General features: G+C 41.4%; 1 protein-coding gene across 1 annotated transcript in view; it reads left to right on the forward strand.

Moving 5' to 3' along the window:
- The first annotated feature begins 4,755 nt into the window (after positions 1-4,755).
- mtss1 (MTSS I-BAR domain containing 1) overlaps positions 4,756-14,344 on the forward strand; it is a 49,896-nt gene continuing 40,307 nt past the window's right edge. Inside the window, exon 1 of the mRNA XM_030091667.1 lies at positions 4,756-5,507. Coding sequence (XP_029947527.1) covers positions 5,436-5,507 — 72 coding nt within the window. The 5' untranslated portion in view covers positions 4,756-5,435. The remainder of the gene's footprint in view (positions 5,508-14,344) is intronic.

Genomic DNA, 14,344 nt, shown 5'->3' on the forward strand with positions numbered 1-14,344 from the left:
GACCAGGACTTGTCCTTAACTCCCACATTTAACAGGTCTGCAGGGCCTCCGCCTTTCACCTGCCTAATATTTCTAAAATTAGGAACATGTTGACTCAAAGCAATGCTGAGAAATGAATCCATGCATCTGTTCCCTCCAGAGTAGACAGTTATAATTCCCTGCTATCAGGGGCCCAAACAACTGGATAAAAAGTCTTCATGTTGACTCAAAGCAATGCTGAGTTATAATTCCCTGCTATCAGGGGCCCAAACAACTGGATAAAAAGTCTTCAACTGGTTCAAAATGCTGCCGCAAGAGTTCTGACAAGAACCAGCAGGAAAGATCATATCAGAGCAATATTAGCCTCTCTTCGCTGTTTTTTCCTGGCTCCATTTAGTTTGAAACACAAATAAAAGTAAATGTCGGGGCCATTTGTTGGTTCTGTCACTTTGTTTTTGTTTCTTTGCGGTGGGTGGAGGTACAGAGGAGCACCAGGTGTGTTCAGCCGCAGGAACAGGTGACTGACAGGGAGCCGCTGATTGGCCTCAGAGCTGAGGACACGTGGAAACGGTGCAGCAGCGCCCCCTGCTGGAGGAGCAGCTCGCCAGTCTCCTGATGGGGGTGAACATCTGGGAATCCCGGAGGTCTGACTTCAGCTCTTCATCCTGTTTTCTGAGGGACTCTCAGCTGGTTCTGGAGGTTCTGGGCGTCACGGCTCATTCCATCAGTCAGCCGGTAGAATCATTTCTTTCTCTCCAGCAGTCAGCCCCAATCAAAACCATCTGAAGTTTATTTGAAAGTTAAATGCGTTACTGAAAAACGTCCATCTCTTCAAACTGTTTCACTGAAGGAGCAGAAGTACCCGAGGAGCTTATTTATGATTATTTAGGAAAAATACTGTTAATTATTAGGAATTTTAATGAGTGTTGAGTAAGTTCAAGTGTCTGATCAGCAGGTGGCGCTGTGCTGCTGCTTTCCTCCTCGGTCATGTTTCTGGTTTATTTTGATAAAAAACATGAAGAATAAAGAAACAACAAAATGAATCCATTTTTTGATTCTCCTTATTTTTAACGTGTAATGTGTGCATGTTATCATATTGAAAATTAACCATTACTCTTGTTACTATTTTATCTGGAATAACTTGCACAATAAAAATTAAAGAATTGATTAATGAAAAAAATCCTCCCCAAATTTAAATTGATTGAAAAAAAGACTATTTGAATAATACTAGTACCACTACCACTACTACTAATTATGCATACAATTAAACAGAATTATTATGAACTATCATAATAATTAATAATAAAATAAAAATAATTTCAATTTATTCAGAATAACATTTTTAAGAATTTTCCTCTTGGAATAATTTAATTCTACTGTAAAAGGAATAAATGATACATTTGAGTTATTTAAATCACACTGAATATATCTGGGATATATCAAGATTTGAATAATGTTTTTTTTTAAGAAAAAAGCTTTACTTGATAAATATATAGCATTACATGAAACCTCATGTGTTTTTTTTATTTCTGACTGAGCTGTTTAAAACCATACACACATAGAAAACAGAAAGCGCTCTTTATGACATATTCAAGTTTGTATCATTTTGTTTGACTCAAAGCGTCCTTCACTTTTTCTTTCTCTGTATTTTTAAGTTTTACCATATTGCACTGGAGCTTTGGGTCTATTTCTACTGTGAAATTTCTCTCAACTAATTCCAAACAGGAAGAGCGGCTGACTTCATGACTGCAGCCTCAGATGAGTAATCAGATTACAAGATGGGCCTCATCCTGGCTGCAAAAGAATAGATCATTAATGAAGATTTATAGCTTCAGCAGGGATGAGTTACTCCACTGAAGACACACCGGCGGTGATGTACACAGTGACTCAGCAAAACACACACACACACACACACACACACACACACACACACACACACACACACACACACACACACACACACACACACACACACTGATGCATGGACACAGTGTTGGCACGCCGGTTTCCATGGTAACCCCGGGCTGGGACCAAAGCTGCTGTTGGAGTGACTCAGCTTGTTGCCGGGTGAATCAGTAAAAAAAACACACACACACACACACACACACACACACACACACACACACACACACACACACACACACACACACACACACACACACAGAGTTTTTTGCTGTTGCTATTTGCCTGAACGTGTTCTGTCCATTATCATCGGCACGTCGAGTTACCGAAGCTCCTTCTGGATTTTTTTTAGATTCTGATTTGGACATGTGAGGTAAAAGAAAAGAAGCACCTATTCAATTCATTTACCTCTTTTTTTCTTTGAATAAATAACACATCAACAAATGAAACGAGCTTTAAATCTGCTTTTACCGATTCATTATCTGCTTTGACTGTATGCAAGTTCATCCCTGTTTAATTCACTATAAACAGCAATTTCTTCTCACTATTTGCTGCTGGTTTCCATTTTTAATCTAGTTTTTATGTGACTTAGTGTGTTTCTGCAACCACCCATCATGTTATAGCTCGTAATGTAGAGCTTTGACCTGTAAAGAAATCCTTTATTTGCATACAGGGTCGCGTCTTTGTGTTTAATTTGAGTTTGAATCTTGTTTCTATGAGCTGAAATCTTTCCGTTACTTTGCTCCTTTCACGTCTTCCTTCAGAGAAGCGACAGGGAGCCGCCGTCCTGGCTGCTCGCAGCTTTTCTAGAGATGTAAAGAGATGGAAAAAGCAGAAATGACAGCAGAAAGCAGGATGAACAAATAAATCTGTTCAAATCTTTCGTTAAAGCTTCCTGTACGTGACTCAGCAGTCCTTCCTCCGAACTCGGGACTGGGTGATCTGATCTGCTGGAGCCTTTATTTATTGATAGCCGCCGATGAAACTGTACATTGACTGTATGTGGAGTCCGCCGCCGGCTGCCGTGACGGCTCATGCAGCCACCGCATGCCGACTCTCCCAGCAACATGCACAAAGCCCACTGTAAACAGACTGAGGTCAGCCTCATAATGCCAGGACTGTGTTCATCCTGGCGGCTCACGCCTCGGCCAGGGGCGCCTCATCTGGATCAGAGGTGGTTTGATCGGTGGAGACGTGAAAACGGCCCCACGTCAAGAAGGTGGAGGTGAAGTGAGGCAGAAAGCAGGAGCCCAGACTGACCGGACGGGGCCTCCAGGCCTCATTCACACGTTCTCCAGTGGAAGCACATTACTTTGGCTGAGGTTTGGGTGTTTGTTTACACGACAACATGCTCAGAGTCACTGAAAACGCAAATTTTAGAGAACAGCTTCCAAGCTGGAACTTTTTGAAACATGTACACTAGCAACAACTCAACTTTCTGAAAAAAAAATCCCAAAACAAAAGAAAACTGTCTTGTTTATTGTAATATCAACATGAATTTGCTTCTCTCGCGGTAAAGTTTGATTAAAGCCTCCGGACTTCTTCCTCTGCTGAGCTGGAACTGAAGCTCCGCCCCTCCGGACCGCCTCGTTTTCAACATACAACAAACCTCCGCCGCTCACTGACACGCGGCGGCGTCAAGCTCGAGGCCGAGAGGACCGCACCGGAAGCTGCACGGATTCAACAATAACAGCTTTTTAAAATATCACTCAGGCACAAAACGTGCGAAAACTGTTTTAAATATCCTCTATCTCATCATCAGAATGAAGAAGAAAATATCTTCCCTGTTTGTGTACGAGTTCTAAGCCACAAATTTCCTCTCTATTATTTGCTCTTTTCTATTTTTAGCTAAATTTTTATGTGATTAAATGCATTCCTACTGCCTATCCTCGTGTTATAGCTTGTAATTTAGAGCTTTACCTTTTAAAATAGTCCTTTATTTGCATACAAAGTAGCATCCAAACATTGTAGCGAGTTTAATTAGATTGTTTGAAGCTGTTTTAAAAGAACTGGGTTCATCCTGCTGCATTTCTCCTTTTGTTGATTCTCCTGTGATTCTCCTGTGCACAATTTGGTCTCTTTAAAACTCTGTTGTCAGTTTTCCTTGATTTAATGTGTTTAAGGCACATATTATTTCCATCTTCAGTACAGTTTTTTTTGTCCGATTGTGTTTCTGCCTACTAACATCATATACAGCTTGTAGTTTAGTGTCAAAGCATCATATTAATCTTGTTTCCAGTTTTGGGAATTTAAATTATGTGTTTGAGGCTTTTTAGATGAACTATGATCATCCTACTTCACTTCTCCTTTGATTATTTTAATGTGGTTAAGTTAATCTATTCATAACTCTGTTTCACGTAAAGCAACATTTTAGCCTATTTAATGTATTTTGTCATTTGCCCGAGTTTGGAGTGTTTGTGACATCTGCTGTGAACTTTTACACTTAGATACACTGCTGTATTCTGAGTAAAAATCTGAAAATCTGTGTATTGTAATATGTAAAGAAACAAGTTATACAATTGCAGCACATTTCTTTATACAATAAAGTTGTAAAATATATGTTGTGACAAAATAAATTGAACATAATTATATCAATAACACACAACAATGACAATAATTACAGACATTTCATTTATTAATTTCCCATACACGTAGAAGTCAAATGTGTAAATCTGCTGAAGCTATATTTATTTTAGATATAAATATGTAACCGCAGCAGAATAATAAGGCTCAACGTGTTTCCAGCCGCTCTGGCGTTGGGGCTCTTATTATGGAAGTCCGCAGCGGAAGCCGTCCCGGTGCCTCCCCGGTGCCTCCCCGCTCTTGACGCGCTGTTTTCGGACTGCCTCCCGCCGTGAGGTCGGGACTCGGGAGTCCCGCTGGAGGAACGTCAGTGGAGCGGCTCTCCGCTTCAAAACAACGTGAAGTCAGTCCTGGAAAAACCACCTGAAGCGGCGCCGGAGCGGGACCCCCGCGGCTGCGTGGGCTTCTTCACCACCACCACCCTGGTTCATAGTTATTTTTTTTTTTTTTTAATGATTTTGGACTCCCCCTCAGAGTGTGTGTGTGAGAGAGTGTGTGTTTCCCTCTGTTTTCCGTGCGGATACACTCACAGGTTGCTAGCGGAGTTGGAGCTAAGCAGCTAGCCGCGGTTAGCCGAGCTGCCTCCCCCTCCACTCCCCCCTCCGCCGGGGAGAAAAAAGAAAAACTTGGGAAAAAATAAGAACAAAAATCTGCACAATCTCTCCTGCGTGAGGCGGCCAGGATGCGGCTGTTTTTGGGACGTTTCTCCAGCTGGCCGGCGGGTAGCACCGGGTGACCGGAGCTCCTCCAGCCGGGCTGCGCTGCGTGTTCGGCGGCCGCGGATCGGACTTTACCCCCGGGGGTGTTCCACGCAGACTCCCCCCTCCGTGGAAAGAAAACTTCATCAGGCTTTCAGAACTCACCTGGAAGGCCTTTCCTTTTGCATATAGACATCTGGAGAAGGAAGAGCAGCTTTAGAAAAAGTTTGGCAGTATTTTTTTCCCCTTTTTTTGTTCCGAGCGTGTGGAAAAATGGATGCGGGAATAGAGAAGGAATGCAGCGCCTTGGGAGGGCTTTTCCAGCTCATCATGAACGACATGAAGGTAAGAAAAACGCTCCAAATTCACATTTCCCTTCCCCAAAAACCATCCATCCTCTCTTTATCTACATCTGCTCAAGTTTAAAGCACAGTTTCTGCTTATTTTTCCTGCAGATTCTCTGTTTTCTGACTCTTTCTGTCATGATCATTCAGGGTTTTCTGCTAAAATGTCACTGTGCTCATAGAAAAAGAGAGTTTCAAGTCTAATCAGGATATTTAAGTGTGATTTGTGTCCAATGAACTTGAATGTTCTTGTTCTTTCACTCTGTGCGAGGTTGAACCAACATTTTCTCCTTATTTTAACATTTTTTAAATGCATTTCTGACTCATATTATGATGTTATTACATGTTTTTTTTATCTCACCCTCCAGTAAAATCACATTTTTAGCACATAAAACAATATTTAATCATGGGCTGAGGTGTCATCAGTGTGTTTAAGTCTGTTAAATGAGCCTGAATCTTCTTACTGTTTGACTGTGCTCAACATCTTCAGCCTGTTTCTTCATATTCTAACATTTTTACTGCATTGTGACTCCTGCCATCACAATAAACATCTCATTTTCTAAAGAGCATCCTCCAGTAAAATCCATCTGTCAGCACACTGCAGTTAAACAGTAATACCTTTAAAACAATATGATGGATGAACAAGTCAATCTCAGTTTGAATTAACATTTTCTTCTCATTTTATCTTCATATTTAAACTATCATCATGTTTTATTTATAGCCTCCTCCAGTCAATCCCATTGTTACCACATAAAGCAGCATTTACTCAGGCTTTTAGGTATGATTAGTATCTTTGAAAGTACTTTATTAGTTAAATGACCCGAATCTTCTTATGGTTTCACTGTGTGCAAGATAATATTAATTTGAACCAACATTTTCAGATTTTGTTCGTGTTATTTTGACATTTATGTTACAGTTTCTTAATAGAATCTTCCAGTAAAATCCCATCTTCAGCACACAAAGTAGCATTTAAGCAGCTTTGAGGTGTATTTAGCATGTTTGGAGATAGTTTATTATGTTAAATGAATCAGAATGTTCTTTCAACCAACATTTTCAGCCTCTTTATTGTCAGTTTAACTTTTGTTTTTAGTGTATTTGTTATGCCTTCTATCACAGTACATCTTTTTTATGGCATCTTCCAGTAAAATGCTCCTGCCAGAACATAAGGTAGCATTTAAGCAGGTTTTGAGGTATAATTAGAATGTATGAAAGTAGTTTATTATGTGAAATAAACTGGAATCATCTCTCTTCTTAATCCTCCAGCACACTGGCTATAAATCTTTCTCTAACTCGATTTGAACCAATGTTTTCATCCTTTTTCTTGTAATTTGGTGTCATTTTTCCCTGATTTGTGTGTTGAATTAACTGCAGTTCGGTCTAAACAGCACTGTTTTATTTTCCATTTTCAGTACAGGTTTGATTTGATTTAGTGTTTCTGTCAAACCATCATATTATAGTTGGTAATTTAGAGCTTTGTCCTGTTTAAAAACCTTTATTTCAACACTTGGTAGCATTTCAGTGTTGTTTCAAGCATTTTTTGAATGAACTGAAATCATCCTGCTACCTTCCTCCTGTTTTAAGCAACATATTTAGCCCATTTATTGTATTTTTTGAACAATTTCTTGTTATTTTCTCCTGATTTAGTGCATTTTTGGCATCTACTTCTATTATGCAGCTCTAGTTTTCCAGCTTCTTTTAGTTAAACCCATTGATTCCATAAAGATCAGCATTTAAACGTTTTTTTTGCTGAATAAACCTGAAACTTCTCAACAAGTTTAGCAAATGTTTCTTCACATACAATTTTTTTTTACCTTTTTGCTTCTTAGTTTCCATTTTTGTAACTATGTGTGAAGATCTTTATCTTCCTTTGCACATATTTCTCTTGAATTCACTTCAAACCATTGTTTTTAGTCTTTTTTGACACTTATTTCTGATTTAATGTGCTCATGACCCCATTTTTTCTCATTATTTGAAGCTTCTTCGAGATCAAGATGACATTTTAAACACGTTTTATATTTCATGTTCATTTTCTTCTTATGGTCAAGTCGTCTCACTCATCCATTCTTTAAAGTAATTCTAACTCATCACAGCCTCAAAGTTTTTTCCACTTGCTTCTTGTATTTTTTATTGAGCAGTGTGTTATGAACACACACTTGCTGTCATTATGTCCTGCTCTATTCTATCATTTCATTCAGTAAACATCAATTTAGCATTAATTCACCTGTTATGAAAAGATGCGATGGCCATAATTAGAGTTCTTACCACTTTTATATTCCTTTTAACTCGATCCAGCACATTTCTCTCCACATACTAGCAGCAAATGTTTCTCTTCAGAGTTTCTTTTGTTACGAACATTTTCTGTGAAAATCCTGCTTTCTGTGCATCTTCCTCTTATAGTTACTCTCTGACATGAAGGTGTGATTATCCTGGATGAAATTAATCGGTACTGAATGTTAGAAAGGAGTTCTTTATTATAAGCTCTTTATTTTCCTTTTGTTAAAAGTGCAAAGTTAAAATACTAAAGATCATTACAGCTCAAATGAATCCTAATGAATGTAATCCTGGTTAAAGTAATGTTGCTCCTCCCTCTTAGACATCATTCTGTATTATATTTTAACCAGAAATGTCATCGTCCACTTTGTTATTCGGCATTTCTCATGTTTATATGTTACCCAGAATTAACATCTATTTTTAAAATTAATGTTAAATTGACAGTAAAGGAGCTTTTATGTTGAATATTTCATTTGTGGACATTTTCAGTCAAGTTCACAGGTTTAATACACTTCCTACTTTATTATAGGTCTTTAATACTGTCTAATTTTCTTGTAAAAAGTTCATAGTCTCCTTGTCCAGCAGCCTTATTCATGGAATATTAGACCTTTCTCATTATGGTAAAACATTTTATCTGAATTGTTAAGTTGCTCCACTTACTGCCAGTATGATTCTCTCCATAAAATACTGATGTAAAGCAGAATATCGTGGTTTGCAGGTAATAACTGACTTTAAATCAACTTTATTCGTCCTAATATGACGTTTCCCTCTTATGTTTTTAATGCCTTTAGCGTTTATTTGTCACTCCTTTCTCTGCCTCGTCCTCGTCCTCCGATCATTACTGTTGTTATTGGCAACACGCTGGCTTTCATAATGGATCTATTTATAGGAGGCTGATTGGATTCAGTATTGAGAAAGCTGATTTGTCTGCAGTGTGTTTCTGAGCCTCAAACTAAACTTGAATAATATCTTTGTTATTACTTTCCTCTTGTGCTTTATGTGGTGAATTACACCAAGACGGCGATATGTTAACGGACATGTGTGGGTTAGAAGTAGATCTGCTTCACGTGACCGCCGTGGTGAGAGTCAGCCGTAGTTAGAACAAGTTCATTTAAATGTTTTCCATACTGTTATCATGTATACTAGGACAATAGAAGACGAGAGTCCGATTAAATCGCTCGATTACTTCTTGATTGACGCCACAGCAGAGTTGAGCTGATTCAGTTGCAGTGGAGCTTTTCAACACTTTTCCTCTGCACTTCCTTCAAATCGGTGCTCCTGTGTTCATTGTGTCTTGACCTCGTGCTCCATTCATGAAGCGCTTAAAAAGATGGAGAACACAGGGTCTGAGGAACGGGTGAGTAAGCCGGGGATACTTCTGAGCTCCGATCTGCGGCCTGGTCCTGGCGGTGAGTCGGCTCCCTGGATGCGAGCGCCGCTGATGTTGATTGGGTAATGAATGAGCAGAGGTTAAAACTGGAAGTGGGCCATGTGAGAGGGGAACGGAGCTGGATGGGGGTGGATTTTACCAGCTGTGCGCTCTTTGATGTTTGCGGAGCGGGCTTGCCCTTTGCTGCCCGTCAGTCTGAGTTTCACTGCTCTCAGATGTTCGTCGTTAGCGGCCTCTTATTTCCAGTCGCATCTTTTTTGTTCCAGAATAGCCTGCCGGAGCTCCGGTGCTGCCAGAGCGTTCGCTTCCAGTGTTTTCACTCAGCGGTTTCCCAACGATACGAGGTGTTTCTCCTCCGGCGTAGGCATGTGTTCGGCGAGCAGCAACATATTTCTGTACGTAGCGGACGATACACGAAGCCCGATCAGTCACAGGTTGACCAGCATCTGGTTGGATTTTCAGATGACTCTGCTGTTTGGCATTTAACTAGCTGTCAGTGTTTTTTGTCAGCGGACATTTTCCTGCTGTTACACGTTTTAGCAGAGCTGCTCGGTATCTATCGAGCTGAAACTAATGACATCAGCTTGACATCTGTTTCATTGATTTGTTTTCCCGTGTTTTCAAGGAAGAAATATCAAGCTTTTTCATGCCTCTCTACGGTGAAGGTTGTCTGCTTTTTGAATACCTTAATGGAGTTGGTCAAATTTAACCATTTTTATCCTTCTCAGGCTCAAAGTTACAGAGTTCATCTCTTTGGGTTTCTTGTCTTTGACACATCAAATGACTCATTATTGATCACTTGTTTTGATTTAGATTTTCCAGATTAAATGTTTAGGCCTTAAAAGTATCTTGCTGTACAGTTTTCATTCAAGTATTAAAGTTAGTTTACAGATCAGGATCTCCCAAGAGTTTTTTTCATGGCAAAAGATGAATAAATACTGTAATTCAGTCGGGTACGGGAGCCTGTGCAAGGTGGAGGAGTTTAATGCTGCTGAAGTTTTGAAGGAATTTACAATTCCTGACTTGAAGTGACTTCATGATAAAATGACTCCTGTGGTTAAAAACTGGGTTGTTCCGGTTGATCAGTGAAAAACAAACAGTACAGAAACGTGATGCTTTTCATACCCACGTGTGTTGGAGCTGTTTGTACTGCTCAGTAAAGAAAAAGTTCTGTCAAAGACAACATTGAAATAGTCTTGATAGTGACGTGTTGCTCAGTGCCACGCCGTGTTGAAACCTGAACTCTGACCTCTCAAAGATCAAACCCAAATCCCAACACTTTAAGAACATCCTCTGCTCAGCTCCCAGAACAGTCTGGAATTCCATGGAAACCTGAAATACCTCATAAATATTTCAAGGTTGGTTTTTTTTTTTTAACCATTCTAATCATTTATTGCTCAGAGATGCAGATTATTTTGCTTTTTTTTAAGACAACTCAGTATTTCAAGCATTTCATGGTCGTGTTCATGGGTGATGAGAGTATAAATCTGAAAAGTAGCTACAGCAACACAGTCTCTCTGTCCGACTGCGGTGAAATGACATCTGACCCAAACCGTAAAGCTCTGGGATTATCGGTTGGTCTACATCACCGTCCTCACCTACAATCATTAACCCTGCGTCACGGCCCAAACATTTTGGTTACACACAACAAAATGAGTTTTCTTTACAGGGCGGCAGGCCTAACCGTTTATGACAGTGTGAGGAGCTGCTCCAAAGTCCACGTTGAAAGAGTTCAGTCTCAGGGACTGTAACATCTCATCTGAAGTCTTCTTGTTGCGTATCATCGGAGCTGTTTCAGGCCACATCAGCTGTGGTGAAGCGTTGACGCTGGCCCGGCGCCTCGGCGAGGCCTCGGTGAGGGCTCGGTGTCGGCCATGACCCGCCGGGGAGATCGCATTAGTCGGTTTGCTTGGGAACGTTGTGTTGGCCACAGGACAAGCTGGAGCTGGAAATGGCTGGGAATTGGGATGCATTGGCTTCTCTGCTGCCTGTGTTTCCGCTGAAACCCCGTTCGGACTGAGAGGGAGTGAAGATGAACGTATAGATTCATCGATGCTGCACTGCTTATGAAAGCTAAAACAGCCATGGCAGTCACAATATGGTCAACCAAGACTACTTAAGTGGTTGTACTTTCTGATTGTGGTCCAGATAAAATGGTAAAAGAAACACCGATTGAATGTGGCATGTTTGAACATCTTGTGAGAGCCGATTGAGCAGAGTTGTTCTTTGCATGAGGCCCAGTGCCATCCTGAGACCTCAGTGTTGGCCCGTGACCTGGCTGAGAGATCGTACCTCTCGTTTGGCCTGGGAACAGTTCCTGGCCTCAGGGGAAGCAGGGAATGTCGCAAGGACAGGAGTGCATGGGCTTCCTATGTCCCAGACTGCCACTGCAACCCTAAATGAGGTGGATGTTAGACTTAGGTTTAAAAAAAAAACACGTGACCTTTGTTCCAAGATTACCAAGAACAAAACTACTTGTTCAAGTGGTTCTTTGCATGAGGCCCAGTGTCGTCTGGAGGCTTTAATTTTCATCCCTGACCCTCTGAAGAGATTAAATCTCCCGGTTGGCCTGGGAACTTTTCGTTGCCCCCCCTCAGAAAACGCCAGAGGAAGTTGCAGTGACGTTAATCTTTGGGGTTTCCTGCGACTGTCATGTGGATGATGAGGTGGGAGCGAAGACAGCTGGGCAGAGGGATGTCAGTGTTGTTTTAAAAAGACGAGAACAGCCCAGTAATCATAGAGTAGAGAGAGGAATACTGTTGGTACTCGCTCTTCTGACAGGTCTGAGCATCATGTGACCTTTATTCAAAGAACACGACTTTGTCAAGGTGCTTCTTTGCATGGGACCCGGCGGATTTCTCACTAACGCCACTGATCAAACCCGAGCCGATGAGTCAGTCCTCCGAACTCCAGGAACATTGTGTAAGAGTGCATCTTCTTATGACTCACAGAAGTCGGAGTTGTCCCGCTGCGTCCGGCTATTTCTGATCACGTTAGATGTGTTGTTCTTGAGCGCCGCAGAAGACGGGGTCTGACTGCAGCGCCGCCTCGCATGGGAAGGTCACCGTGTCCTGACGCCGTGAGGCTGAGAGAGGGGGGAAATGAGGCTGTTCTCACTTCCCTCAGTGTTTAAAACATTTTGCATGTAACATGATGGAACTCGCAGGCGAGAAGGGCGAGCAGTACACGTGAGTCACCGCCGCAGTCAGATAACAGGGAAGAGCGGCGGCGGCGGCTCGATGGTGTGAGTGTGTGATTCAGAGCTTTGTGGCATCATATCCTGGTATTTTACCAACATGGCACGCCACCAAAAGGGGCACTCCTGCCATCTGGCATGCACGCACGCACGCACGCACGCACACACACACACACGCACACACGCACACACGCACGCACACACACACACACACAGTCATGTCTAATTGAGCAGAGGCTTGGTGTGCAGAAGAACCTCTCCTCAGGGCACCATCCCAGGCCTGCGAGGAGCTGGGCCTTGCAGCAAACCCCGACACCCGCCGCACTTTGTAGGTCATTCTCTGAACTCGGCAGGCTGGCTGTTAGAGCGAAGGGGAGGATCTTCATCACGAGTCCCCTCAGTGTATCAGTGTTGCTTCTGTTGTAGTTCATTTCATTGAAACGTTTTTAGTAAATTTTACGTCCTTAAGGAAGGAAAATCCAGAATGTCAAGCTTCATTAGGGTGGAGTTTGTTCAGTTTGTTCAGTTTCTTTGTTTGGATAAAATTGTGAATGAAGCTGTTGAAATACAGAACTTTCAACAGCAGTACTTACCCAGAACAGGATATTACCCAATGGAAATCAGATGTGGCATTTCGCAAATGGCAAACTTTGTTTTACCAGAAGAACAGTGTAGAATAAATCTGTGACAGATTGGGTGTTTTCTCCTCGTGGCTCAGAGAAGTGTCTGTTCTTACCAGGTGAAGGTTGTGCACACCCTGCAAAAAAATGTCAATGTCAAATTTATTTATAGAGCACATTTACAACTAAAAGCCCGAAGTGCTTCACAACAACAAAAACACACTAAAAGACAAAAAACAGAGTTGGCAAAGTAATAAAAACTTAATAAAATGTATAAGAGTATATACAATAAAATAACACATAAAAGATAGACTCCTCTGATGCGGGAAAGCCAGTGAACACAGCCAGTGAAAAAACAGGAACACGAGGGATTAAAACTCACAGGAAAGAGAACAAACTGAGAATAAACTGGAACCCTTCAGATTTAAAGCGATACTTCAACATTTTGGCAAATTGGCCCATCTAGGGCAATTCGGTAGTCATTTAGAACAGCATACTTACTTTTTTTGTGAGGGCGAGCTGTTGTTTATTCAGCGGTGCGTCTGAGGAGAGCTTCACGGTGGACATAATGGAAGTGGACGGTACAGTTGCTTCCCTCGTCAAACTCATCAAATACACAATCCAACAACCACAAAACACACTTTGGTGGACACGTTATAATCCGCACATTCACTACGCTGTGAAACACCAACAAATAATATTGTAGCATTACGACATTTAAGCAAATATTGGGAACTACTTTTTCTTTTGAGATCACTACGCCCAGACGCCATGTTTAGTAAGTAGTTCCGTCTTAGCAATCTTCGCAAAAAAACGCTCAATCTCGTAATTTTGCATTAATATTTCACAGCGTAGTGAATGTGGGGATTATAACGTGTCCACCAAAGTGTGTTTTGGGGTTGTTGGATTGTGTTGGATTGATGAGTTTGACGAGGGAAGCTACTGTACCATCCACTTCCATTATGTCCGCCGTGAAGCTCTCCTCAGACTCACCGCTGAATAAACAACAGCTCGCCCTCACAAAAAAAGTAAGTATGCTGTTCTAAATGACTACCGAATTGCCCTGGATGGGCCAATTTGCCAAAATGTTGAAGTATCGCTTTAAGGGCTATAGATGATTGGTTGAGGCTGTTTTCCTCATTTATTGTGTTCCTTGAGATATTAGTTGCATCAATCAATAACCTCTAAAATGTCTGAAATCGTATTCTGAATAGAAATTTGTCGAGTTGACTCATGCGTCTTCACATGATTTTAAATTAAGGAGTTCTCTACTGTCATGACACTTGAATACAATGCCTGGGGGTGTTTTTATGTGCTGACGGCTCATAAGCAGAGGAAGCGCATCTCATTCTTCTCATTTC

The sequence above is a fragment of the Salarias fasciatus genome, chromosome 5 (assembly GCF_902148845.1).
Source record: "Salarias fasciatus chromosome 5, fSalaFa1.1, whole genome shotgun sequence".
NCBI lineage: Eukaryota > Metazoa > Chordata > Actinopteri > Blenniiformes > Blenniidae > Salarias > Salarias fasciatus.